General features: G+C 48.0%; 1 protein-coding gene across 8 annotated transcripts in view; it reads right to left on the reverse strand.

Moving 5' to 3' along the window:
- Positions 1–27,393, reverse strand: part of ADAMTS9 (ADAM metallopeptidase with thrombospondin type 1 motif 9) — a 77,125-nt gene that overhangs the window by 27,788 nt on the left and 21,944 nt on the right. For all 8 annotated transcript variants that reach the window (XR_005822950.1, XM_040568609.1, XM_040568614.1 and 5 more), the window contains 17 exons: positions 25,338–25,483; positions 20,559–20,740; positions 20,331–20,467; positions 19,883–20,000; positions 19,528–19,623; positions 16,543–16,709; positions 16,304–16,433; positions 15,600–15,726; positions 13,817–14,027; positions 12,938–13,102; positions 11,647–11,811; positions 10,717–10,836; positions 9,842–9,946; positions 9,527–9,694; positions 9,049–9,333; positions 8,231–8,392; positions 7,520–7,696 (listed from right to left, as the gene is read on the reverse strand). Coding sequence is in view for 7 of the 8 variants with exons in the window: in XM_040568609.1 (XP_040424543.1) it covers positions 7,520–7,696; positions 8,231–8,392; positions 9,049–9,333; positions 9,527–9,694; positions 9,842–9,946; positions 10,717–10,836; positions 11,647–11,811; positions 12,938–13,102; positions 13,817–14,027; positions 15,600–15,726; positions 16,304–16,433; positions 16,543–16,709; positions 19,528–19,623; positions 19,883–20,000; positions 20,331–20,467; positions 20,559–20,740; positions 25,338–25,483 (2,661 nt within the window). In the remaining variant the exon portion in view is untranslated. The remainder of the gene's footprint in view (positions 1–7,519; positions 7,697–8,230; positions 8,393–9,048; positions 9,334–9,526; positions 9,695–9,841; positions 9,947–10,716; positions 10,837–11,646; positions 11,812–12,937; positions 13,103–13,816; positions 14,028–15,599; positions 15,727–16,303; positions 16,434–16,542; positions 16,710–19,527; positions 19,624–19,882; positions 20,001–20,330; positions 20,468–20,558; positions 20,741–25,337; positions 25,484–27,393) is intronic.

Here is a 27,393-nt window from a genome sequence, read left to right on the forward strand (position 1 = left end):
CTTTGTGTTATCCAGCAACAGGGGCTCCGTGGCACGCAAATGAACTCAATTAGCTTCAAAGCAGCAAGGCATTTTAGCAGGTAATTCCTTAGGCATTGGTGGGACAAGCACCAGGGTGCAGCTCCACATCAGGTATTCTCCAGTGGCTGCAGCCTTTAGGAGCTGGTTAGGAAATAGTTGCCCCTGGTTTTGCCCTACAGTTTGGGAGAACCTTTAGAAATGCCTATCTAACCTGTGCTGGCTTCCCAGAGAACCGCGAGGACTGAAGAAAAGGCATTAACTCCCGTGATTTCTTTCAGGGGGCATAGCCCACGTGTGCTTATGAGCATTGTCCAGAAATTGCTGTGGAAAACGTCCCGAAGAGCAGCACGTGAGGGCAGGCTGTGTCCCCTCCTCGCGCTGGGCACACCGGCAGGGGACACCCGCGCTGGCTGGCCCTGGCTCTGCGTGCCCCCCGTGGCAGCACCTCCAGCAGCACAGACTGCCCCAGGGGAAAGGATGTATGTGGGTAACTCTTAAAATTGAACATCCTGAGCACTTAAATCACTAAAATAATTCTCCGAGTTACGGTACCTCACGGGATATATTGGAAACAGGTACCTGCAGAAGCTGCATGCACCTCCCTTCTACAGCATCCATCTGCTAGGTAGCACCTTCTCCCCCTCTTTCTCCCACTCACAGCATTGTTACATCCCCTACAAAGACTGCCAGGTGCGGAAATCAGCAAGGCTGTGAGAGCCTGCTTTAAAAGCTGCATCCCTGCCCCCCTCCAAGCTTTTTAACTTAAACAGCAAACAAGCAAAAATCACCAAATAGAGACTGCAGGAGGACTGACTTGAGGAGAGACTTTTCCTCAATTAGGAGGAAATGTGTGAGCTACCTGAAGAAGCCTGCATAATGGGATGTGGAAGGGGCTGATGGATCCTATTTTTCCATGCTGTGGCACTTTTAAAAAAGTAGCAATTGAAGCAGCAAGCAGCCTCGGCTAACTGACACCTCGTTTTTTCAGTGAGCAGATGTATTATAATACCACTTAGAAGTACCATTCAGGGATAGGATTTCTCAGTGTTGGATGGAGAGAAACACAACATAAAGAGTTCCTCAAAGAATGCCAGCCCCATTCACAGGTGTGCATCACAGCGGGTGCTTGTAGGAGCAAGGGGCTGCTTCTTACTCCCCAGTTTTATAAAGAAAAATCTTGCCTTAATGCACCAGTGATCAAACACTTTGTCAGCCTCCATACAGTCTTGGGCATCAGGCAGATTTTCATGCGTGCTGCAGGCTCACTCGCCTTCCTGTGAGCTAGTAAAAATTAAAACATGAATAGAGCGTTAAGTGCCTTTGGAGCAAGATTAACTGCATTGTGTTTTCCCTAATGACTGCACAAATCTGTCACCATGAAAGGTAGAAACACAGTAAATATCTTTATGCTTAATATCCCTCATCACCACCCATTCTCGCTTCTAAATGGTACAATCCCTAGGATCTGAGCAACAGCAATTGTTGCAGTTTGGGGTATGCAGTGGGAACCTGGCACGCGGACAAAACACAAGCAGACTTCCCAGCTCCCAGCCCAGGGACCTGTGGGAAGTTGCTGAACTTCACAGCTCATCCTTGGAAGTGTTTCTGCTCGGATGTGTCTGCTGCAGTCAGACACGGATTGCAATCATTGCACAGAAAGCTAGTGCTTTGGGAGAGAAATGTTCCAGAAATTGCCATTTTATCATTTATTTCTCCTGTGTGTGTGTGTGTGTGTGTACAGCAGGTCTGCCCGCAGCCACGAAGGGGCCATCCATGACCAGGAGACCGAAGCCACTCCTCACTGAACAGCAATCCCCAAACCTTTTGGTTAAGCTCAGGCCAGCTGTGCGTGGCCTGGAAATAAACCGCCTCACTGAGAAAATGTGTAAGAGGGGAAGTGTAAAAGGCAGCCAGGGAGGCACATGAACTGCAGCCTTCCCCTCCATGGGGTCCTGCATCTCCCTGCTCAAGGGGCATCGCGTAACATCCCAAGGGGAGCTGCTGGCAGGGGTGGAGAGACCTGCTCGCTTCGGGAGGAGAAAGGTGAGTGTTTTACGGCAGGTTAGGACAGAGGCATGGATTGGACTATTCATAGGGTAGGAAACATCAGGGATTACTGATGCAGTTACCTGCTCTGACTGGGAAAGACACTGGGAAGAGAGGCAGCACCTGGGGGTGGGGGGAAGAGAAGAGGTTCAAGACACAAGGAAACACCTTTCCTGAGCCAAGCCCCTGGTCCAGCGAGCTTCTGCCAGTGGCAGAGACAGCAGGAGAGGCTTACGAAGAGCAGATGATCTGGCTGTTTCTGCAGCTCGTACCCTGGCTCTACGCTAACATTCACCCCTGGACCTGGGGGCTTTCGAGAGACCACTGCTACCTACTCCTTTTACTTCTCCGTCGGCCCAGAAGAGGTGAGATTCAACCACCAGACCAGATCCCACCAGGCACAAAGACAAAATATGAGGATTGAAACAGCAGAGAGCTGTTGCAGGAAATAACCCTGTGAGGTGCTGATGCAGCAAAGCACCTAAGCACATGCTCAGAGCACCGCAGCAGGGTCCTCGCCTGAGGTGTAGTGGGCGGGCTGCGGTGCTTGCAGTCCTGCTCACACAGCATCGTCACTGGCCAGGGGGGCAGCAGAACCGAGCCTACACGGTTATCATTTAAGGAGAAGAGGCAGCAAAAGACCACTGGTGATAATGGGCAAACAGCAAGAATGGGATGGAAAATCAAGGGCAGGCAAGAGGAAGGCAGCAGGCAGGCACGGCTCTGCCCCTCCGGCGGTGCTGGGGCTGGGTGAGACTGCACGCAGTAATGCAGGGCTGAGGCGGGTCTGGTTTGCTTATTTTTAAACAAAGCAAAGAGGTCTGCACTGTCAAAGGCCTTTTTCTGACGAGAGAGCCAAAGCAGACAACTTTTGTCTTTTATCAGCACACCAAAGAGCAGTCCCTGTAGTCAGAAGGTCTGCCTGACCCCAGAGAAGAGACAGACAGGAACCCAAGGGAGACAGCAGCTTTGGGGGCCTGGCCTGAGCAAACAGCTCTGAGATGGAGACAGATTGCTGAGGATATCCATAGGCTACAAAGTCCTTATTTTGGTTTGTATCAGCTTTATTAAATCTGTACTACATCTATTTCTACATGTTTTTCCAAAGACATGCAAGCCCGCACACAGAGCATCCCTCTGCCTGGGTTACGGGTGCTGGGACCTTCTGTGCAGCCTTCCTCTGCTGCATTTGTCCTTACCCCCAAGGCTCCCAGGGGTAGGATTGTTATTATTTGTTTTCTGACAATCCCTGGCACTACACAGAAATACAGGCTTGCTGCTGCAGCCTCGGAGCCTGAACCAACATCGTATGAATGAAGGAGAGGAAGAGCAATGTGAATCACTGGCTGACTGGAGAGTTCAGCGTGCCCATCACTTCATTTTCAAGGATGGCTTTGTTATTGCAAAAACATGTGTAAAGGATCATGCCGCAGCTCGGTAATGCTGCTGTCACAGCAAATTCATTTTCTGCAGAAGAGAGGAGGAGAACAGCAGAGCTATATACACTTACAACCCAATCTGCCCCTGGTTATCACTTGTGCCTTAGCAAGAGCTGACACACTGCCTGCTAAGAATATTATCAGAACAACGACAGGGAGAATATTGCTGTTGAAAAGCCTATTTTCAGCAAGCTTCACGGGGAGGGCATTTTGTAAACAATGGGTTGGGGCTTTGAGAGAATTAAATACAAATAACCCAAACTTTGCACTGTCACCCGTTTTCAGGTTGAAATTCCTGTGTGCCAGGCAGCCCTCGTGCTCCCACGTCTCCAGAGAGACTTTGCCACTACCTACAGCCCTGCACACAGCCAGGGAACCCTGCAAAGCCACTGGCTTCCAGCATGGGCTAATGGACTACAGCATCCGAACCCAAAACTGCATTCCCATTGACAGTAACAGGATTTGGATTCTAGCCAGTTAACATTCTAATTATTCATTATAAGCTTCCAGTTCTTCACTGTCAGCTCAAAAGGCCTGCCAAAAATCATGATAACCAGCACTTCTGCCTGTTTGATAAGAGCTGGGAAGCACACAGCACAGCTTCCCAGGCACCACGAGCTACCCAACCACTGCATTAGCAGCTCCAACTCTTGATACCAAAGAGCGATAAGTACTCGGCTGAGCAGATTACCTTTAAAATTATTATACTCTTTAGGAAGTAAACCACCCATCCACTGTCCATGGGTCAAATGCAAATGATTACTGTCCCACCACAATGAAGTCCAACAACTGACCCGCCCGACCCAGGGCAGGGTGCTGTGAGATATAACTGTATTTCCTTATCTGTGTCTGTTTCCTAACACGGAAAGACTGAGAAGCCCGTGACAAGGGAATTCGGCATTACTCACAAGTTGTATCAGGATACAGCGGACGTTAGGGTAAACTCTCCAGCACCGAAATTTCACAGAGGCTATTGCAAGGAGCAGATTTGCTCTGAGAGGAATGGGTTGAGGATTGGGGTTTAAGGGAAGCGACAAATAATACTCCATGAGCATCTCCCTCATTCTGGAGAACATGGCGAGATTTCCTCTCGTTATTCAAGAGCATGTATAGACATCTGTGTTCACATCATAAGGCATTCAGAGGAGAAAAAAGACTCTCCGTATCCTGGTGACAGTCTCTGCATATTTTCTAAAGCATTATTTAATAAAAAAGTCAGGTCTATCACACGCTTACAGTTCTGCAGTGTTTAAATACATGTTCTTAAATAGCAAGGAAATAAAAGTATCACCTCCTCTCAGTCCTCTTTGAAAGTACATTATAATAACAAGGCACCTCACCAGTCTCCTATTATAAAATTATCATTTCCATACAGAATCTGTTTATTCATTTAATTGTCTCTTTAAAACCTGGATTTAACCAGCCAGATAAAATCGTTTGTTTACTGTATAAACTGCAGTGGAATTTTGCCTGAAGACTGAGGATTGGACTCTTCAGATTCTCTTGGCTTTCATTTGTATGTATTTTATAGCACTTATTTTATTCCAACTTGTGTGAAGCTAAGCCAATCAGATGCTTGCAAGAAATGAGTTTACCCAAACTTCATGATTCATACACTTTTAACTGTTTTTTTTTTTTTAATTATTAAGAATGACAGTTTCTGTTGGAGAACAAAGCAAGTAAACCATTTCAGAAAATTTAGTAAAAGTTACCAAAAACTAAGTATATGATCTTAATTTAGCAAAAGACTCAAGAAATCATTATACAAATTCATTTATGATTACATTCTACTTGTCTTTAATTTTTTCACTGTTCAACATTAACATTAAACATTGTAAATGTATGCAATATTTATATAAAATTAAATAACAATATTGGAAAAATAAATACACTTTTACATAAATACATAAATCCATACTGCTGAAAAGTTTCAGCTAATACTATACTCTTGTTTCAAAAGTGACCAAAAAAATATGGTAGTGACACTCCATCCAAACAGATGAAGTACGTACGGCTACAGAATGATGTTTGCAACCGATGACAGAGCTAAAGCAAATCAGGTGCTTCCACACTAATGAAAAAATTTGGACACTGCTACCTACAGTAGTAGCACGAGGTAGACATACACGTAGAGCATTTTGTAGGAGGGACACGACGCCCTGTTGACCTCAGAGATAAAATGCAGTCTTCAAACAGCTCTGGGGTCCCCTACGTCAGAGCCAAATGACACTTGGGTAGCAAGACCTGAAAAACCGAGTCACTTCGTGGCAGTGACTGGAGCTGGGCTTGGCGGCCCCTGCACTGGGAAGGGGAGCGAGGGGGTGCTGAGCACCAGGGTCCACATCCCCTAGGGGAGACAGGAGGAGATGCTGCGGGAAGGATGCCCCTGCCCCGACATCCCAGCTCTCTCTTCCCAGGAGACCGAGCGAGGGACAACCCACCAAGGTTAATACAGGCAAGAGATTTAGTAGAGACAAAGGATTTTTTTTCTGGGTAAAAAAAAAAAAAAAAAACAGAACAGCCAAATACAGGACTGCATCCTGCATTAGGAGCGCACCCTGCATTTTAAGCAGAGGAGCAGACACAGCCCTGCAGCCTGCTGCTGAACAGCCGTGAAGAGGCTGAACGCTGAGTGACACCAAAACGCAACGCAACTCTGTCCACGCCTGTGGTTCTTGCAAACGTCCCCACATGGGTAACAAAGGCTCACAGCACTTCTCAGCTGGTAATGCTGTGAGAGAGCCGCCGCACGGGTTGCTAGTTCTGCTTAGCTCTCCTCGCTCATTTGTAGCACCAACTATCAGCGTACAAGTGATACATTAGCACCTCAAATGAAACATTTCATATCACTGTCCCTTGTACTGGTGAAGCACCATATGAATACTAGTCCAGCAGTTTTATGGCTATTGCGTATCACTGAGGTATGAGAAAAATATTGAGAAACGTTACTGAAGGCATCCGTGTTACTGAAGCATCCACAGAAACTAGTGAGGTTATGTTCTAGCAAGACAACTTTTCAATCAAACCATGACGATTAAGGAAGTCCGATACATTATAAGAGAAAAAAGGCCTCTTTGTAAAGTGCTTTTGAGTCAAATTATCTTTTTTCTTCCATTTTTTTTAAATCTTCTTGAAAAGCTGTTATAGCAAAACACCCACTAAAAGTTGACATCTGTTTGAAGGCCACTCCAAAATGGGCCGGTCTGTGGTTTCCAGCACGCCAGAGGTGCTCCACACGGCACTCGCGCTGGCACGGGGGCTGCTGCTCTGGGCAGGGAGAATTTCTAAGCCGCAGGACTCAAAACAACATCTTAGATCCTGGCTCAGGATCTAAAGCCACTGCAAGAGCATCTCTGTAGAGGAATGCCGGCCAGACAAACTCTCCAGCAGCAGCAGAGAGATGCGTGAGGATAGCTTATAGGTGCCTCTGGGCGGTGCATCACACTCATGTTTTATATGGGAGTAGAAATACATGGTACGAATGCACACGTTTCTATGTAAGTGTGCGTGGGGCGGCTAGGGACATGCACATGCATCTATACACACTTGTACCTGCAAGGAAGTTGATGCCATTTAGGACAATTTTTCCCCTGTCAGCTTGTGTTTGGCAGAGAACAGGCAACTTGTAAACCAGTAGGCACACAGTGCAGTGTTGCCACGGAATATCAGCACAATTTAACTTCGATGCAAAGGTACTGCATAAATGCCAGGTTTAAATCCATATGCAAAGGACTCCGTGAGAACCAAGACTCGTACTGCACAGCACTGGCTCGGTGTAGCAAAATGGACAAAGTTGACTACTTAGCAGAAAACGCCTCTTAAATTAAAGGACTTGAGCTCCCCTAATGTAAGCCCTTCCTGAACAGGTGTTATTCTGAATATATCATCAATAATCCTCTTTAAGTGCAGTTTTAAGACACGAAGCATTAGCACCTTGGTTTGAAGCAAATTAAATTGGTTGTTATGGGATATCCACAAAACGGTTCACAAAGAGAAAGAGTTTATGGCCGTACCGAGCTCCAAGGACCAGCGCTCCAGGCAGCATCTCTAGGACAGTCCTGCACATTGCACTGCTCTCTGTCCGGTGGCTTGTCAAGGATTTCGCAGCTCAGATCCGTAAACCTTTCTCCGTTGGGGCGCTGACACACCACGAGCCGTGTTCTTGTCCCTGCCCCACATGGCTTTGTGCACTGGAAGTCAGCAGAGGACAGAGGATCACCACCTGGGCACCTACAACTCTCTTGAGTCCCCAGGGTTGTTTCTGTTCCCACCTCACCCTCTCTAGCCATGTCCCCACAAGCGGATGAGACATCAGCTTCTCTCTCCCCAAAGCCATTCACGCTGCTCCACAACAATATTGCCAGACCCACCAGGATTATCTGAGGTTAGCATCTCCAGTTGCTCATCTTGGATGAGTTTTCAGAATGGAGCAGTGTTTTTATTGCAAAGAAAGGCCTTTGGTTGAACTAGACATATCTCAAAAAAAGAAACCTCAATTTCTGTTTCCAGGCGAAAGCAAATTCTACAGATGTTTTCCATGACAAATGGAATCAAAACCACCACCAAGCAGTTGCTAGGGTTCACTCGTTTATCAGAGGCTGCCTTTCATGCTCCAATATTCCTAATTTGTAACCGTGATGTCTCCCCCTCCTCTCCCTTTTCTCAGCCATCCCCTAGCAAAACCCTTCTCTGCACAGGGAGCACAGGATTAACGGTGTACTCACCTCTCCCCAGTTGCCGTAAGCCCACTGAGGACAGGGACCGGACTCGCACGATCTCTGCTCCATGGGTTTGGTTTTCTCATCGCAGTTATTCGCAGTGTATCCGTTTTCATCCTGGCACACCACGACCCGCCGCTGGAACCCCCCCGCACACGTGCTAGAACACTGCAAGACACAATTGCCCATAGCTTCTCTGAGTCCAGGAATAATTGAGCACTCCCTGCTCCTTCCCAGCGCACTGCACCGTGGGAATGCACGGCTAGAAATGTAATACAGCTAACAGGCATTATTAACTTCAAAACTCTGCTGTTACTAATAGCAGTGCAATGACTTAGGTGCTGACTAGGCAAAGAAAATAAACACGAGCCCGGTTCTGAGCAGGTGAGTAATCTCCCCTGCCTTTAACGCGGTGTTTAACATCACATTCGTGCTTAATTCCCTTTAGAGACTTCCATGATAAAGTGCTTCAAACTGGCTGGGGGGGCGAGGGGCTGGCATTAAGGCTCTACTGTGCTTTGGCAGCAGCTCTGCACAGCTGTAAATGCCCCAGGAGACAGCCAAGAAACAGAGGCTGGCTTTTGCCTCATGGAAGATGATGTTATCTGCATGGAGAGCCTGGACGATGTGTGCTGTGAGGGAATGAGAAGCAATGCCTTCACCCTGCTGCAGCACTGGGGGGAGCGAGCAGGGAGCAGAATGCAAGGAGAGGGGTCCCTCTTTTCCCTGCACGGTGATGTTAATAATAATAGTAATAAATAATAATAATAAGCCTGAATTAGTCCATGAAAAATAAACAGAAATAAGAAAATCCTGGCACTTACAGCACCCCAGGGACCGATTCTCCACTGATTGCCTCCTGGTATATGTGCACGGTTTCGGTTGGGGCTGCCTCCGGGGTGCAGTTTCAGGCGATGATCGGGATAGAGGAAAGGGTGGATGGGCCTGCCGTAGTCATGGCTGTTTGGATGACAAGGAGACATGGAGCAGTCTTGTTCGGTGGCAGGGAGGTCGTCTGGATCGCACTCACTCCTGTCCACCAGCTGATCACTGTAATTGACGCAGATCACTTGTCGCGTTGCCTTACCTTGACCACAAGTCACCGAGCACTGCATTACAGTGGGAAAAGGAGACACAGTCACATTTCAAGCTTTGAACACCAGATCGACCACTATCACTAACAAAGAACAGCTGAAAACCTTAATCTCCCTGCTTATAAAGGGCCGAGAGCGACAGATTAATGAAGTCTATTTCCAGTACCCAGGTCTACAAGGCTCTCCTGTGAGAGGCAGCAATGCTTACAGAGCTCCACTCCAAGGCCTTCCACTGCCCACACGGTGTCACGGTGCACATTTCTGTGGCTGACGGCTTCGGCAGGTGGAAACAAGCGGACTCGTCGGCCACCGAGCCCTGGTCATCCCGACAGCTGACGTATCTCATCCGCGTCCCTTTCCCACACGTTGCGGAGCACTAGGGAAGAGCAACAAGCACTCCACTAGAAAGCTTCCTGTTATATGCTACACAAGGGCTTTGGAACGAAAAGCCAGTCAAATGCACTAAAAAGTATCACTGCGTCTACTGTAAAATAATCCTGAAAGTATTATGACACACGCTTACCGGTGTCCAGGATCCAAATCTCCACTGAGTCCTGTGAATGCCTGATAGGGATCTCTTGGCTTCGGGACTGTTTGGATGGGGAGGACAAGCTGCTATCTCACAGTCCTGTAAGGGAAATACAGGAGGGAAATAAAGCAAGCAATGAAGAATTTGCAGATGTTTCAGTTAAACCACCTTTTCTTCAATGCTTTCTCCTTGTGTGTTCTTGCTGAATCAGCAAAATTTGGAACCAGTGCCCCTAAAGGCTTCATACGCAGCATCTCAGTGGACTTTTAAGTTATTACAAACTCTAAAATCGGGATCCTCATAACTAAGTGCCATCTTCGTGCATTAAAACCAGATGTTTTGAGGCAAGAGATGAAAGTTCATTAAGAGAGCTCTGGTATGAAGCAACAGTTTTGTCTCCCTTCAAAGCTCCCAAACACTTCGTTCAGCGCAAGACCTGCAACCTACTTAACAAAGGTTATGTTGTTGAGCTGACTGCAGCCCTCTGGCTCCCCGTAGCCCGCCAGACTGCCCATAGCCACGTGCTGGTCTTCTCCACACACTAAGTGAGAGAGGGTTTGGGGACAGACACCTCGTGTTCAGCCTCGGTACGCTGCCTCGCAGGGGGCTCCAGTCCTATCTGGCCCTCCTGGGAGGTCTGGCAATAGAAATAACACACAGCCAGGACTTGATTCCACGAGCCTACAAATACTCAGTGCCAAACAGGAAATTAATGCTGATCTCCACTGCAAGAGAGAGATCGCCCGGCCCTTGACAAATGGCCTAAATCATTTCCGCATTGCTCTGATTTGACCTACACTGGAGATGTGCGCGCCAAACGGTCCCATGGTGTTACTGAGGCCAGGTGGGACAGGAACAGCAAGATTTACCTGGGTGTCTGTTGGCCTGGTTGCAGCATTGCACTCATTGTCATCCACCACTGACACGTAGGTGCCCAAGACGCACTTCACCGCTCTCATCTGGTAGCCTTGGCCACAGGTCACTGTGCACTGGGAGAGGGCAGACAGGAGAAGTGCTGGGTCTGAGGAGCTGCTTCAGTTAGAGAGCATTAATCAGCCCAGCCTGTGTTTAAGCATGTAGCATGAGCAGCAAAAATAAAATCCAGCTCCCCTTCTGCTTTCTCTCTACACATTTCAGCTTTAATCTAGGTCAAAGTTTTAATTCACTGCGCCCATCAGAGCCTCACATGCTTCACTTACTGTCCTCAGGAATGAAGGTGCGAGTGTTTACATGATTTGCTCTTCTGCACACAGTAAATCACAGTCTGGTAGAAGCTGCACCATATCCTTCTTTAAAACTGGTCGTTCAGCCCCACAGTAGCACAAACAGCTAATGAATATTTTTGCTGATGGGCAATAAGTCTGGCTGGGACAACTGGCTTTGCTGCTTTTTTTTTTGTTGTTTGTTTGTTTGTTTTTAAGTCAGAAGTTAACAGCTTTGTGGAAAAGAATATGCCAGAACACTCTGGGAGAAATAAGCAACTTGCATTTGAATAGAAAAAAAATAACTCCTCCCAGAAACTGGAAAACATTAAAAGCAACAACCACTACTCAGTGGGAGCAGTTTTTTTTGGTGAAAATTAGGCCACATATTTATGTGCCTAAATATGGATTTAGAAGCGTAACCTTAGCAACCTTTTTCTGAAAATCATGACCACTTTAGTAGGACACAGATCAAATTTAGCACAATGGGCAGGTGCTGTTATTGCTGCCCCCAAGTGAACAGAGGATGTGCACATCTGTGTGTGCAAATCCATTCACACAGTTAACATCACCGGGATGAATCCGTTGTGGAGGTACCTGGCCCCAGGGCCCCACTTGCCACGCCGCACACTCCTGCTGCTGGCACGTCTGCACCGACTCCGGCTTCGTTTCGGGGTCACAAAACCTGTCGTTTAACCGATCTTCTCCAAACTGGCACCAGGTCTGGCGATGTTTGTGCCCTTTCCCACAGGTGACCAGGCACTGTGAGGGGGAAAGCGCAAGCTCAGGTGGTGCCCAGACAGCACCTCCCCAGAGCTTGAAAACAGACCCGAAAACATTACTTGAATACTGCTGGAAAGATTGCTCTGGCCAAACACCACATGCACTGGAAAACACGTGAGTGTACTGCAGTGACACGGGGCTGCTCGGGAGCAAGGAGAGCACAGCCATGTGGGGAACTGCACCAAGGTCAGCGTGAGTCCCTGGAGGCTCTTCATTTTCACTAAACTCAACAAGTGGCTAAATCCTGGTGTAAGACTGGTTTAAAAATGTCTCAAAATCAAGGTCCGCGTACCATACCCTGGCATAATGCAGCCTCATGGCTATTTTCATCATTATTATTTTTTTCCAAACAATAGTTCTTTCTATGTGCCAAAGGACACGGAGAAAAGCACAGCAAACGTGAGTGCCAAGCAGGATGGCCAGGGAGAGACAGAGACAACGATGCTTTTCCCCCTGCCAAGGCAGATATAACCTGGCTCCAGGGATGCTTACATCTTCCAGCAGCTCCCAGCAGCTGTGAGATGTAGGGCAAAGCTGCAGCACTGCCCTCCGGGGTTCCAGTGAACACAACAGTGTGCCAAAGGCTTGCAAAAGCAAAGCATACTTGCTTCTGAGCGTGCATGATAAAGTTGCGTGTGAGTGCCTCTTCCAGCATCTCTTCTACCACCACAGCACTCATCCCAGCAGACACGTAGTTTGTGGAGAACAACAGTCAGTTAATGGTCTCCCTTTCCACTTAATTTCTTTCATTATTTCTTAAAACAATACTTTCATAAAAATCAGAGCTATTTGGCCACAAAGGTGACGAGCAGCCTTTGAAGACTACTTCCTACATCCCCAGTCCTGCTGCAGGGAAAGCCTATTAAGGTACGGCTTTGTTGCATTATGAAGGACACCAGCTGCAGTGAAAGCAGTAACGGTAATAAAAGGCAGGGAGAGGGCTGAGCAAGATATTAGTAGGGTAAAATCCTTCCCTGCAGTGGCAGCCAGAGCTGATAGGGCACGGCACTCAGGCAATGCACACAACACAACAGGGACGAGCAGAAGAAGAGGGGATGTGTCTCTGCTGGCAGCGGTCCACTGATGTGGGCCCACTGTCCCCTACCTCGGACCAGTCGCCAGTTTTCCACTGGGGGCACAAGAAGTCGCTGCAGCGCTGCACCGTCAGCTTCTCCTGCTGACTGCACTTGCTGTCGTCCAGGACGTCGTTGTAGGTGTTGACGCACATGGCCCGCCGCCTCCGCGTGCCCCCGCCGCAGCTCTTGGAGCACTGCAAAGAGGAGGCACTAAGCAAGCATGCTCCGCCGCCCTGTCACGGGCCGGGAGCCCATTCATCTCCTCCTTTCTTGCAGTCAGGACTATAGACTGCAGAAAACCTCCACAAGAACAATTTGTACTCCAAGTAACAGGCTATTACTTTATATATTCCTTTAAAAATCCAATCTCGCTAAGCTTAATAAAATCTTGCAGCAATGGGTTTCACAAATTCATCTCAGGTTATAACCCCATTATTACTTTTACAAGTGTTGCCTTTCAGTTCCCCCCCGATGGCTGATGCTTGTTCTCATTTTACAAGAGATTAATTCCCCCTCCCCAGCCTGCCCTCCCTGGAAAGCCCTGGGCTCATCGTTCTCTCGGTGTCAGGTCTGCACTCTGGGATATCCTTGCCCAGCATCCTGCTGAAAAGGGTAAAGGTGACAAATTTCAAAAGTCCTTGGCTGACGGCAACACAGCCTCCCGGCCCCCCAGCAGCACGGCCGGCTTTGATGGGAGCGCACAGCCTGCGGCGCTTCATGTAACAGACAGACCTCTGGACGTTTAAAAGCATACATTAATTGCAGAGGAAAATAAGAAGCATTGGGCTCATTCGCACTGCAGCGCCCTCCAGAAACAGCAGCGAGAGTAGAATGGCTGTGGCCAACTTTCACAGCTGTCTGCAAAGCAAATAAGCCCCAAGCGAGGAGGCGAGGGAGGCAGGCCTTACCTCGGTCCAGGCGGAGTACCGCCACCCTCCCACATTACAGTCTCCTGTGCACTTCTCCCTCGTGCTCGGCTTGGGCTGGCTGCTGCAGAAGCGGTCGTCGACCTTCTCCGTCTTCCCCTCCAGCCTGTTGTACTTGGAGCAGTAGATCTCCAGGGTGCGGTACCCCAGCCCGCACTGCGCTGTACACTCGCTCCTCCTCGCGATGTGCCACCTGAGCCGGGGAAAGCAACCATCAGCCCCGGCGCCACAAAAACCCACAAGAGGATCAGAAGAGCACTCTTAAATGGGAAGTTTTGACTCCTCCCAATGCTCTGTGGTCTCCAGGCACTCCAGAAATATTAGGCAATGACCCCTGGCATTACTTCTTGGAGGGAAGGAACAGTCCCCATCTCCTCCTTACAGGAAAGGAGCCATGCTGTGACCCTATGGGGTCCATGGCCAAGCACAGAGCTTTGATAGCTTTCTGCCCCACATTCCAGTGCCAGAGAGCCGCCTCAGCCACTAAAAACCAAAAGCTGAAAAACACAGCATCAGAAAGCAACCTGTACAGGCTCAAAGCTGTGAAAAGTCACTGCGCGTGGCATGAGGCCTTCACAAAAGCTCCAGCTCCCTGAAGAGCGAGTGCGAGCTGCCACAAGGCACCCAAGGCCCAGAGGTGCCAGCAGGGATTAGGCGTGCTCCCTCCAACCAGTAGGGACTCCCAGCCTGTTCCTGCTTCCCAAGATGGGCAGTACGGGGAGCTCACAAGGGCCCACGTGGGGACGTTTTTGGGAATTAAAGCCCCTGCTTCCCTGACTGGGTCAGCGGGGCCTGCTGCACACCCAGCGCCTGTCAGGGGCAGCTCCCAGGGAAGATGGCAGTGACATCCCTGTGGGGCCTGGGGACCTCTGGTCAATACAGCCGCCTGTGCAGGCACACAGCCCCGCTCCTAAGCCCAGAGAGCAACCGCAGCAAAGCCAGAAGAATAAGATCAAGGGGATTTGGAGTCAGTAGCAATCACAGGAGCCCTTGCATCCCTGCCCGCTTTTCAAACTTGGGCATTTCCCCTTCTCAAGTTTCCAACCTGTCGCAATGGCAACAGCTGTTACCGCGACAACCCAGCCTGCAGCAGCTCCGCAGCCGCCTGTTTTCACCCCAGATTTAACAAAGCAAGAGAAACCCCTCAGAAAACCCAGCAATGCAAACTGCATCGCCAGCAGCTGCTAAATGCCACCATATTTAAGCTCCCGAAAGGAAAACAGATTGCTGCTTAAAGGAAAATGGGTTGCGATGATTTAGGCCACACTCCATCGATTCCAGCTCGCCAGGAGCTGTCTGGGGACAGCCCCAAAACCACTCCACACTTAAGCTCACTCTTCACCTTAAGCAAATGATGATAAATCCAAGCCTTAGTGACCCTTTTACTTTGAGCACGTTTTTTCTTTGCAGGCTGTTTGTCGAACAGCGCTGAGCATTTCCTCATCTAAACAGATGCAAATTTCAAGCACTATGTTGCACAATAAGATTTTTCAACCGTGATTGTTTAAAAATTTTATAGTTAGCACTAATTTAATTCAACATGAGAGACGTGCAAATGTAGAAAAGTGCCTCCTAAAACACAGCTGGTGGGCATCGACCCCTCTCGGTTGACAGGGAGGCAACTGTTAATCCTTTTTTTTTTTGGTTGTTTTTTAAAACCTGAGACAGGCTGCTGAGAAAAGGGATTAAGGCCAGAGGTGAAAGGAAAGAGGAGTAAACAATAAATATATGATGTAATGTATATACATGAGTGAGTAGAGTGCACCTTAATTCACACTCCGTGCCACAAGGCTCAGTTATCTGGTCAGGCTGGGGAATTCGATCACATCTTTGGTCTGACACCGTGAGCTGGTCTGACTCTCTAGTACACACGGGTTTCCTTTTTCGTTCTCCTACACAGAAAAAAAACACATTGTTTGAGACACAGGATAGCCATCAAATCAGTTGTTTCTTTACCTCCTTTGACAGCAGTATTTAAGAGGTATTTAATTATGCTTTTAAAATCTCTTTCAGGAACAGATGTACAAGAGGAACAGGGGCAGGAGAGCTGCAGTGTGCTGCACTGCATTTAGCAGGATTTGCATAGGTAGCTAGGAACTGCCGGATGATAGACCCAGACCAGACACCCATAACCTTTTGCACCCTTAGGCAATGCGCAACCTTTTCAGTGCTCCAGCTGCCTCATCTGCAAACCAGGCTGCAGGACTTACCTAGCTCAGAGGGGGCTGTGAGGGTTCCCTGCTTTGCAACTGGAAAGCAGCAGCACAGTGCTTCAGCAGCACAGAAAGCAGCTACCCCTTGCAAGCTGGTATGGGGCACCACAGGCAACCTACTGCGCTGCGGCCAGGGAAACGCTCAAACACATAATGTGAAAATCTCCAAGGAGGCAAATGGAGAAGGATTCATCAAGGCTGCCGAGATTCCAGATGTACCCACTGCATCTTCTTTAAAGCCTTCCCAAGCACCTACCTTGGCAGAGCTTACTGCAGGGCTGCCAGGGGCCATAGGCATTCCAGTAAAACTGCTGAGGTTTGTCTTCAATGGGGATATTAAAAGTGTAACGAACGTCAGGATTGTACAAATTGCCCACTGATAAAACCTGAGAGGAAAAAGGGATAAAGCAGAGTAAACTAACAGACTTCACTGCCTACTGTTTTCAGTCCAATAATGCTCGGCAGACTTTTCCACACGCACAACATATACTTCACCTGAAGTGTTATTTCTTGCTCAATCCGATCTGTAGAATTAATCCTTTCAACAGTATTATCCGATCCGCTGTATTCGATCACAGCATTCCCAACTTTGATTTCCCTTTTAAACATACTGACGACAAAGTCTCCATTTAATATAAAGTCTCCTTGACTGTTAGATAAGGCTGCATAGGTGCAAAAAACAAGAACTAAAGACGCAGAATTAACTCAGAGGTACATAACAAAGTGGGTCATGCGCTCTCAGTGCTCCCTTCCACTGGATTTGGAGGAAAAAGTTAACTGGCACCCTTAAACAGAAGGGACGTGACGTAAAGAGAGCAGCAGAGGTCTTACAGACATCATGCCTACTCCTTTTTCCACTGGAAGCCTCATTAAAATGAAGGCTGAGTGCCTGAAGGTGTTCCTAAACAGTTCACCCATAACCTAGGGCGAAGAGACACCGAAAAGGCGCGCCACGCAGGCTGCTGTGGGCAGTCTGGATCCCAAGTGTAACGCAGAAATAGTTCTGCCCAAATCTTTTCATTTGCTGTGCAGATAGGGTGACTTTCATGTTGCTTCCAGGTGTGTTCTTAAGGTAAATTTCTGTGCCCAAATTGCCTAAACTTCATTTTCCAGTGGATAATTACACGGAGTTTGGTCAGCATCTCCCTCCCTCCTCCCCTCTTACTTTTTTATTATTCCAAATCTTAAGGTATGTGAAAGCACCGAAGGCTTAAAGCCTAAATGCTTTATAAAAGGAACAGTTTCCTGAAAACAGCAGTCTGCTGCACAACTTCACACTAATGCGATTATGTAGCTAATTTCCTAAGTTAGTTTCCCCACCATTTCACCCATCACAGCTACATTACTACAAAGCCTCTGTACTGAAAAAATCCAAACTTAACACCAAAACACCGAAGGGAAGGTTTTTACACCAAATGAGGAGAGAGAATGAAGCAAAACACTGCTTGGTCGCAAACAGTTGTAGATGGAGAAAAGCTTAGAAAGCAGACTCTATACTTAACCAAATTCCATACTTTGGAGGCTTTAATGTCATTAGGCAGTAGTAAAACTCATTAAAAGATTCCTTCCCATTACTGTATCTTCCCCCAACAGTAGGTACGCGTCTTAGACTTGATGACAACATCAAATTCCTCCTAAATTGTTAAGCAACTACAGGGTTCACAGTACTGAGGGCCCGAGATTTCACACTCAGTGAGCTGCAAAATAAGTGGACACATGCATGCTTCTCATTTGCTTCTCTTCAGGCCTAATATGAAGAGATGCTTTCCCAGCAATATTAAAGCAACATTAAAGAAGATTTGACTTCATTGCTTCCCAAGAAGATTAAGGGCCCTCCAAGAAGAGCTGAGAAGTTCCTTGGGGCTCCTTCTGGGGTGAGCCACTCTGAATAGGCACCACATGGGGAGGACTGCTTTTCTAGAAAAGAGGAGTGATGAAACCTCTCTCTCCCTCCCCCAGGACGGAAAGCTATCACCCCTCAGTGGGGTTTTCTGATGTGCATCCATGCTGTCCCATTTTGGTGCATTGCTGTGAAAGCAAGGGCTATGGCAGTGCAGGGACAGTCTGGGAATTGGCGGGGCAGTTTCTGCCTACATAAAGGGTTTGGAAACACGGACAGCCTTTCAGAGCGACAGCCAAAACTGCACAATGGTCTCCTCTACCTGCTTCCCAAGTGGCACAAAGAAGGGAGCTTCTTCACTCCCCTGACTGGGCTGGGAACCCCCAGTCCTGTTCCTAATGCACCCAGTTACATTGAACTCTTAGACTAAGCTCCACATTTTGGGAAAAGGTGCAACAACTCATGGATATTGCTGTCCCTTCAGCCTCTCTTCAGTCTGTGGGAGTTGTGTGTCCCTGCTTTTGGTGGATGCAGCTCGTCCCCCCCACACTGGTGCTGCTCTGCCTGGCTCCTCGCTCCCCTCAGAGCAAAGATGTTCCCCTCCGCACAGCCCTTTCCCAAAGCATGCATGGAAATCCCCACAAAGCAGCAGCACCAGCCTCTTGCTGAGCTGTCTTTGCAAAACGAGGCGCAGCGAGCTCAGAGATCTAGTAAATAAGTGACCCCGAGCGGCCGGAGCCAGGCATGGGGTGTGCAGAGGAGGGGACGCAGAGCCAGAGCAGCCAGCCTCCCCCACGGGCTGCCAGTGGACTCTGAGGGACACGGGCAGGACTTGCTGGCAAACCCAGCCCGCTGCCAGCAGGGATAGAGTCAGCCACAACGTGTTGCCTCCTCTACTGAGCCCAAGAAGGTCTTGCTACGGATTACTGCCTGGCATGGTGAAGAAAACAAACAAATAGCCATGCTAAAAGCTACGTGGTCTAACACAGTACTGCAAGCATTCTTCATCTGGCTCTAGAGATGTGCCCACAGGTTAGAGAAATCACTCTCTATGAATAGCCAACAGCCACAGGTCAAGGTATTGTTAGGTCTAAATCAAACCAACTTCCTTGGTGCATTTCCTTACAGCTATACAATATTGGGTGGCAGAGACAAGAAAGGCTCAGACTAAGTGAAATCTGAATTATTATTCTGATACTGCAATAGAAAATGCTTTCTACCCGCATCTTTCTAGGTATGTCACATTTACTGCTCAGCCAAGGCATGGTGACAGCAGAGGAGTATTAATTTGCAATTAGGACTCCATCAGAAGTCCCAAGTCTGGCTGCTCCCCAGCTTTGTGCCTCTGCTCCCACCCCACAGCCTGGGCTCGATCATCCCTCCTAGCCCCAGAGACCCTGCAAGAGGACGCTTCGCATCACCTGAGAGCCTCCCAGACTTTGCTGCAAGGATAGCAAAAACGAAGAGCAGGAGCAGGATGAGGCTGAATGTACTTGGCTGACATACAAGATACATTCTCGATAAGAAAACCTCCTTTAAATTAATTCTTCATCTCCCTTAGCAGAGAGCAGCCAGCAGATATATCAACACGAGCAGAAAACAGAGCCAAACTCGGGACTGAAAGACGCACTGCAACTCACCCAGATAGTTGTCATCCTCTGGTTTCCCTGAGTAACTGTGCTGACGCACATCAATATTTGTTGCACCAGCTGGGATGCGGACCACAACGTTATAGCCTAGAACAGATTTAACACCAAGTCTATTACACAGGCATTTCATTTGTTTTTTATGGGGGAAGGGGAGATGAGCAAAATTACCTCACATTACACAACCCAATACTCTTCATTTAGGGATAGCATAAATAGATATAAACTAGAATTTGCTATAGCTAGAAGGATTTCGCATTTTCCATCGGTGTTTTTGTAGATTAAGTGTGGTAATGGCTTTTATAGACCTGCATTTTTCACGATAAAGTTTTTAGCAACAGATTCTTACCATAATGCACCGTGTTAAATGTGCCCGCAACAGTTTTGCATGAAGAATTATCCCCACCACAAACACCACATTTATCTCTTCTCGCTTTTGAATTCAGCACATGATCACATCCAGCTTGCTTTAAGAGAAAAAAAATTGAAAAACGAGATTGAGCAAACGCAGACTGGAACAGCATTTACAAACCTCCAAATTAAGCCCCACAAAAGCTTTGTGTGGAGAAAGCTGCCGCGGGACAAACTGCTTTGCTTCCCCACGTTTCTGCGTTGATTTATAGTGCAGCCATCCCACACTGGTTACAAACAAAAAGCAAGACTCGGGAGCACTCTTTGCACCCGGCAGTGCCTTAGCTGGAGAAAACTTCTTGCAATTCGTCTTTCCCATCGAGAAAAGTGCCGCCCTGCCCCACAAAATGGAGACCATCATTGCAAAGAGAAGGGAAAATCATTACCCGGCAGAGGCCCTGCACGCAGATATCGTTGGTGTCGGGGCCACAGGGCGTCCCGTCGATGACGCGGTCCCGCAGCTGGTAATATGCTGTGTTTCCCGCCACACGGCAGAACAGCTTGCACCGATCCTTCATCAGGACTGGGGAGGGAGGAAGATCAGGAGAACGTTACCCACTTGCCATTGCTCCGATGGGCCCCCCGGAGGAAGGAGCCCAGTCCCTGTCACTTACTGCCGCTGTATTTGGGCACCCAGCGCACGTTGGTGGGCAGCCCGTTGATGTTGAAGTGCTTCCCGTCGAAGTCAGCGCACTGCTCGTCTCGGAAATCCTTCTTCAGCTTCGAGCAGGGCTCGGTGTTGCAGGACTTAAATTTCATTCGGCGCCCCACGCAGTATTTCCCACCGTTTTTAGGCCTGCAGGAAAAAAGGAAAGAGAAGCTGGCTGCACTGTCCCATCAGGGCTGCATTTACCAGTGCCTCCTGCATCGGTTTCACCTCTCCTCCTGGCCTCCAGACCCTGCCTCGGCCTCCTGCCTCCAACCTCCATCCCCAGCAAGCTTCTGCACGTGGGATGCGGCGCAGCGGGGAGGTTTTGTCTTATTAAAAGACAAAACAAAACATAAGCGATGCTAAAAAGGGATGGAAAAAGGGAGTATTTGCCCTCCACAGCTGTAGTGGGAGAAGAGAGGAAGAGCAGCATTTTCCTCCCCAGCTGGGGATTAAGCTTCAAGCTGAAGGATACCATAACGGGAGGGACCATCCCTCCACACCTCATCGGCCCTCTAGATTTGGAGGGTTTGCCTCTGATCTACTGGCTTGCAAATAACTGAACATCACAGCAGAGAGCTGCTTCCCTGTGGAGGCTGAAAGGCCAGGCAGCACTTAGGGATTTATAGCCCAAAATTGTGGAAATGGTGACACTAGACACTTTTAAATTGCTTCATGTCCACATGTTCCAGAAAGCACCAAAGACAGCCAATAAATACTTTACCCCCATTTCATAATAAGATGACCATGGTATAAACTGGGAAGAGCGATATCTTCCAAACCACATAAAAGCCAGTGGATATGCTGGGAGAAATCATCCTTTAAAATTTTTCCAGTCCCAGATTCGGTGCTGTGGTCATGTAACTACTGCTGAGAGCAAGTGGGCAGCAAACCACTGTGTACATACGAGGGTCTCTACACACAGCAAGCCCACAAGCTCCTCCAGCTCAACACAACCTTTCGGTGCCTCAAAGTACAGGTGCATCGACCACCTAGGAAGCCCAGCAGTGCCTTTCCTCCCACAAATAACAATTCCTCCCTCATATTTGAAAACTATATGTGACAAGAAGCAGAGTTCCTGTGAAATCTCTCAGTCCCATCCCAAATACAGCCGGGTATGATTTGTCCTCAGGCACAGCCTGCAGCAGGAGCGGTAACACCAGCTCCACCTGCTCCGAGGGCAGCTCTCACGTGCCTCCTGGAAACTCAGCACTGCCACTTGCAAAGCTTTCAGGTGCTTGCAATCAAGCAAGTAACAGTGACACAAAGCCCAGCCGACCACGCAGCACTAACGATAGATTTCATTTCACAGACTGCTCTCAAACTGCTTCCTAGCAAAGCGAGTCTAAGCCTGGTTTCTACCTCTACCAACTCAGCCTGTTCTCCACCTTGGTTTGACAAATGACTTGGACAAATAACTAGCTCCTGCCTGGCCCTCTCCAGCCCCAAAGGGAAATCCTGACCATCTCTGGAAGCCTCCTAGCAGCAGCATCACGCTCCAGACCTCGGTGAGCCAGAATCATCCATGGGGGAGTTAATAGGATTCATCGTTTTTGCTTTGAAAGCATTTATACCGCAGTAGGATTGTTGCAATCTGACAAAGCCTTTAAATAATGCAAACCTCTAACAGAGCTTTTCTTAAAAAAAAAAAAAGCTTGCAATGATGACATTTTTATGGTAACCACATGGCTTCCAATTCAAATCAGTTTAATTAATGAGACTTCTAAATACTGTTAATTAAAAAGAACGTGCAGGAGGCTTTTTTCTTTTTTAAAGGGTATGTCTAACACGATCCAAAGATCCCAAGCTATAGTTTCCTTTTCTCTAGACACGACACATGGAATTGAGATAACATTGAACACATGGGCACACCACAAACCAAACGATGCTAAAAGTTGCCATCGTGTTACAAACCATCAGCTTTGTAAGCATGGCAGTAAATCTCCCCACAGCAAGCATTTGGGGCTTAAGCACACTCACATTTCAAAAATAGCCCCAAAACAGTCTGACAATTTTAGGGTGTTTTTAAACCAGTATTGCTTTTCACAGAGTCTGAGTAAACAGAAAGAGCTGACCCTAAAAAATAAATCAGCCTCATATACCATCAATTTTTAGTGCCATGAAGAAATGCTGGATTCTTCAGCGCTGTGTAGTATTTTTATGGATCATCAACACCGTACCGCAGAGATGGGAGGGAAGCAGTGCACGCATAGAAACCTCCTTGTTCGGGCTCAATTTCCCTTATCTCTGACCCATCTATTTTATTAAGTAATGGCCAGTATGGACCTGCATCCATTCTGGCATTGCTCCCCTTAAAAACTCCGCAGCCCTGCTTTGCTGACCCCTCAGCTAGAGGTCTCCTTCAAGGCATCCTAAGAAGCCTTGGGACACGAGCTGCCAGCTCATTCATCCCCACACGTGCCCACATGGCCAGCTCAGACAGCTCCCAGCACAGGTACAGACTTTGGTGATGGACTAAAATGCAGACGTGACCCGACTCGCATCCAGAGATAACGCTCACCCATGCTGAGAGGCACTCCTGAACACGGGGCTCCTGGCATTGACATTTTGAGAAATACGCCTTTCCCCCGTAATTCTGTAGCTATGCCTTGCTTAGAAAGCAGGGCTCGCACCACAAACCCTCTACGTGATGTGCTGCAGCCCGTGGCTCTGTCGGGACCATCCAGCCTCAAATTCCCAAGGGGCTGCCCTGCCCTGGTGGGATGGGTCTGGTCTGGTCAGCGAACACATTCCTTAAACCTGTGTCCAAACACTGCCTGCTTCCCCTTCAGAGGCTCACAGCTTCCTACAGCCCTGCAAAGAGCTAAGCCATGCAGGTGTCAGAGCAACACACAGAGGCAGGAGCTGCAGCATGGTATGGGGAGGTCATTCTGAATGCCAGATTTAGCATAATGTTTTATTGGCATGCAAGATGCCACTCCAGATGCCGGTGCAGAGAAAAAGCTTTAAAAAGGGGAAACAGTCTTTGAATATAAAAGACTTGAAAAGTATTACTCCAGGTTGGTTTTGCTGCTTTCAGCAAAGCAGGAAAAGCAAAGACGAGACCTGCTCTGTACATTTCTGAGGTACTTTGAAAAACAAGAGAGGCAGGCATGTTTTGTTCTCGCCTCATTCACTTGCATCATCTCAGCAGCACCACGCTAACAGGAGGGAGGATAGCGGGAGCCCACACTATGATGACAAATTTTGGGGACAAAACAACAGATTCAGCACAAAGCTGTGTGCATGGTGCTACAGCAGATGGCTCCGTGCAGAGCCCTTCCAAGGGGTTTGAGAAGGGGCCAGCATCAGGTCCATGGCTCAGGACAAGGAGCTGGAAAATAAACAGTGGGAAGTGCAGGGGATTTCACAGGCAGCTTGGTGCCTAGTGGATATAGGTGTTTTTGAAAGTCCCAGGCAAAGCAATGTGCCTCATAAAACACCAAGACACAGAACAGATGCTATAAAAGAAGATGGAATTTAAAATCCTTTGGCTAGCCTTTAGGATAAAGGAGATTTTCTATCAGGAGAGCTATCAGTCCAAACAGACGCTGCTCCAGAAAGCAAGAATACATCTCACTGACAGCATCCGAAGTTTTGGCTGCACAGCTATTTCTGTGCGCAGAAAGGTATTTCATTTCTGTGTATCCATGGCTACTGGAAGACCATATGGCACGTGCTGACTCAGCACAGCGAGACAAGAACTCCTTCACACTTGGGTGTTTCTCGGCATCGTTTTAATTCATGGGCTGGTGTCCGGCTCCCTTAGCCTCACCCCTTCTCTTCCCTTTCAGCACTTGCCCAGCCAAGCTGAGCCAGCCCCTGCTGTCACTGTCACCGCAGGCACAAACTCTCCCATCAGCACTCCTCCAGCATGGGCTTCAAAGGCTCGTAGCAGGTTTTGCAGAGGGATGCAGAAGCCGTTACGCTGCTGATGGCAATCTCCTCGGCAATAAGCAGTTTAACACCAAAGGCGAGGAAACACAGCCCCTTCCTCCAGCCAGCCACTGAGCTGTCTGCCCTCCATCACCTTGCTCTGCCCCAGACGAGAGGCCAGAAAGCATCCTGCCCACCCCTTCTTCTTGCTCTCGGGGGACAAAAGGAAACAGAGAAACCAGCACAGTTCACAATTTGTGCAAACACCCTGCTTTCATACCAGTTGCTCAACCCATTACTAATATTTCACAGGCCACACATTCATCTCCTCGAAGCCCATGGCCAAATTCCCTGCCATTTCAAATAGTTCAGGATTTTGCATTCCAGGCTGATAGCAAACATTTTCACGCACCACTTTTTAATAGGGCACAGATTTCAACTGAGGTTTTGCTAGTCTGCACCAGCTGACACGTACCAGCATAAAGGATCAGCTGCGAAAGCAGCCAAAAGCTGCAAAAACATCCAAAGCAGGAGAAAAATGGTAGAAAACCACGTAAAAGATCTGGCCTGCAGGAATAGGTGCAAAAGCAGGGCTAAAATGGTGAAAAACGGATAAATAATGCAGCACATCTTATCCCCAGACTCCTCCTCTCCATCCAGCATCTTTCTGACCCACAACTTTGAGGAAAGAAAAACACCGCTGAGACTAAGCAGGACCCCAGTTGTACCCACTGGGAAAACAGGAGGCAATAAATAAATGCAAATATAACAGCTCTTCCCCCCCCCCCCCCCCCCAAACTGAATGGATCCCTTTTTAGCACACTCTACCCCCCAAAATAGAGCAGCACGTCCCTGTCTCACCACTTACTCGGGCCGGTTGCATTCCCGTATGGCCGTCTTGATGCCGCCGCCGCAGGTTCTCGAGCACGTCCCGAAAGGGCTCCAGGTCCCCCAGGCTCCATCCACCACCGGCGCCTCTCGCTCCTTGGGCACGCACATCCCAAAACGGCAGTGCTGCATGCAGAGAGATGGGGAAGGGTTGCATCACCTTTCCATTACCAGCTGGGCACCAGAGACCAGCCCTGACGCCAAAACTCACAATGCAAGAACAATTCCACAATGAAAAAGAACGAACTCATTTACTTTTTTCTGTCACCTTCCTTTTTTTTTTTTTTTTTTTTTTGAAAAAAAATCCAAGAGTTATAGCAGAGTGAACACACAGGGATGGCCTCAGGCAGTGATTTACAGAAGGAGGATTGAGGACAACAGCATCCACCAAATACTCCCTGTTTGCTGGTGCCGAACAGCATGGCAGCACTCACGGCACTGGTGTTTGGAAAAGCTGCTTATCTGATTTCCTGGAGAGCAGCGGGAACCGCAGAGCATCAGGAGAGGAGACAGACCACAGGGAAAAGAAGAGAAAAAATGCAAACCTCTCCACAGCTGTGCAGAGCCCAGAACAGAAGAGAGAAAGGAAATTTCTAAATCCAAAGGGCAAATTAAAAGAAGAAAAATGAATTTCTCAGTCCAAACTACTTTTTTCTTTTTTTTTTTTTTCTTTTTAAACTCAGCCATAACACGGGACTTGCCAAAGCCTGGTATGTGCTTGCGTTTTCCAGCTATAACCCTTGTCTTTTGTTTGGAAAACTGGTTTAAATTATCTCGGCAAGCCCCTGTCCCTGATTTTTTATGGTATAAATTGTGTTTCTTTGGGGTGTGTTTGCTAGCACAACTACACAGACTTCTGGGAAGGCAATACCTAGAGGACAGCCACATTCTGTGGCTGCTGATCGAAATGGATGGATAGAAAAATGGCATTTCACTCCCAGCGAGTAGTTCTTGTTAATGCAGATTGACACCCATGGACATGCCTATCTGCTGTCAAACGCCTAAACCTTTGCAATTTTGTGAAGCCCAAACGTTGCTGATTGCTCACAGATTAGAAAAAGTTAGAGACTTAAAGAAGAAAACACGTAGATGTATCACTAAAATATTCCCTTGCAGTATTTCTCCACACCTGAAGACCTTCATGGCAAAGGGGCTGAATTTACTGATGTGCTGCATTTATCCATCCTCTTCACTAACACCAGAACAAGGTTGCATCAAGACACACCAAATGCTCACCCCTCTTTAGACATCCTTATGAAGCCCCTTAGGGAAAGCAAAGGGATGGGGACCCCCGTGCCAGTCCTGCGCATGGACAGAGGTCCTATGGCTATCACCAACGAACAGAAACACACAATAACAATACAGCAGAGCTGTCCTGGCGGCGAACTTCTTGCAGAAATGTTGATGCTCCCAGCTAAATATATAACCGCAGTCATGCCTGGCACCACTGACCCAGAGAAGACGACCGAATAGCTAACTAGTGAATGTACACAGCCTTCGGACCGTGACGTGACTTAGACGTCTCCCATCCCATGGTTGAGAATTAACCAGGAAATCACCTACATCTCTTGATTTTATTCAGCACTGGGGGTTTGAGGGTGATAGGAAATCAAGTGGGAAAAAAAAAAAAAAGAGCAGCTGTTTTAAATAAGCAGCAAGATTATCTTATGGAAACGCAATGGTGTTTCTTGGAACCATGCTGTGAATAGTCTGGCTGTGCAGCCTTCGTGCCTTTTGTATTTTAAAAATAATTTCTATGTTGAATTACAACAGAAAACCAAAAAGTCTGCCAGGGTTCTCTTTCCTATGAGCTTACAGATCAGACAATGAAGAGAATAAAAGAGTTTTTGTCTGGAGCAAGTTCAAAATAACTAAGACGGACACAAAGTTGAACAGGAGAGCAATAGCAGGGACAGGAGACACTATAACAGACTTTCCTTTCCTTTGTCTTGCCACAGGAGTCCTAGATAATTCACCAAATCCAGCTCCCATCCACAGGCTGACTTTGGCTGAATAGATTAGCAGGGGGCAGACAA

Source organism: Cygnus olor, chromosome 10, assembly GCF_009769625.2.
Source record: "Cygnus olor isolate bCygOlo1 chromosome 10, bCygOlo1.pri.v2, whole genome shotgun sequence".
Taxonomy (NCBI): Eukaryota; Metazoa; Chordata; class Aves; order Anseriformes; family Anatidae; genus Cygnus; species Cygnus olor.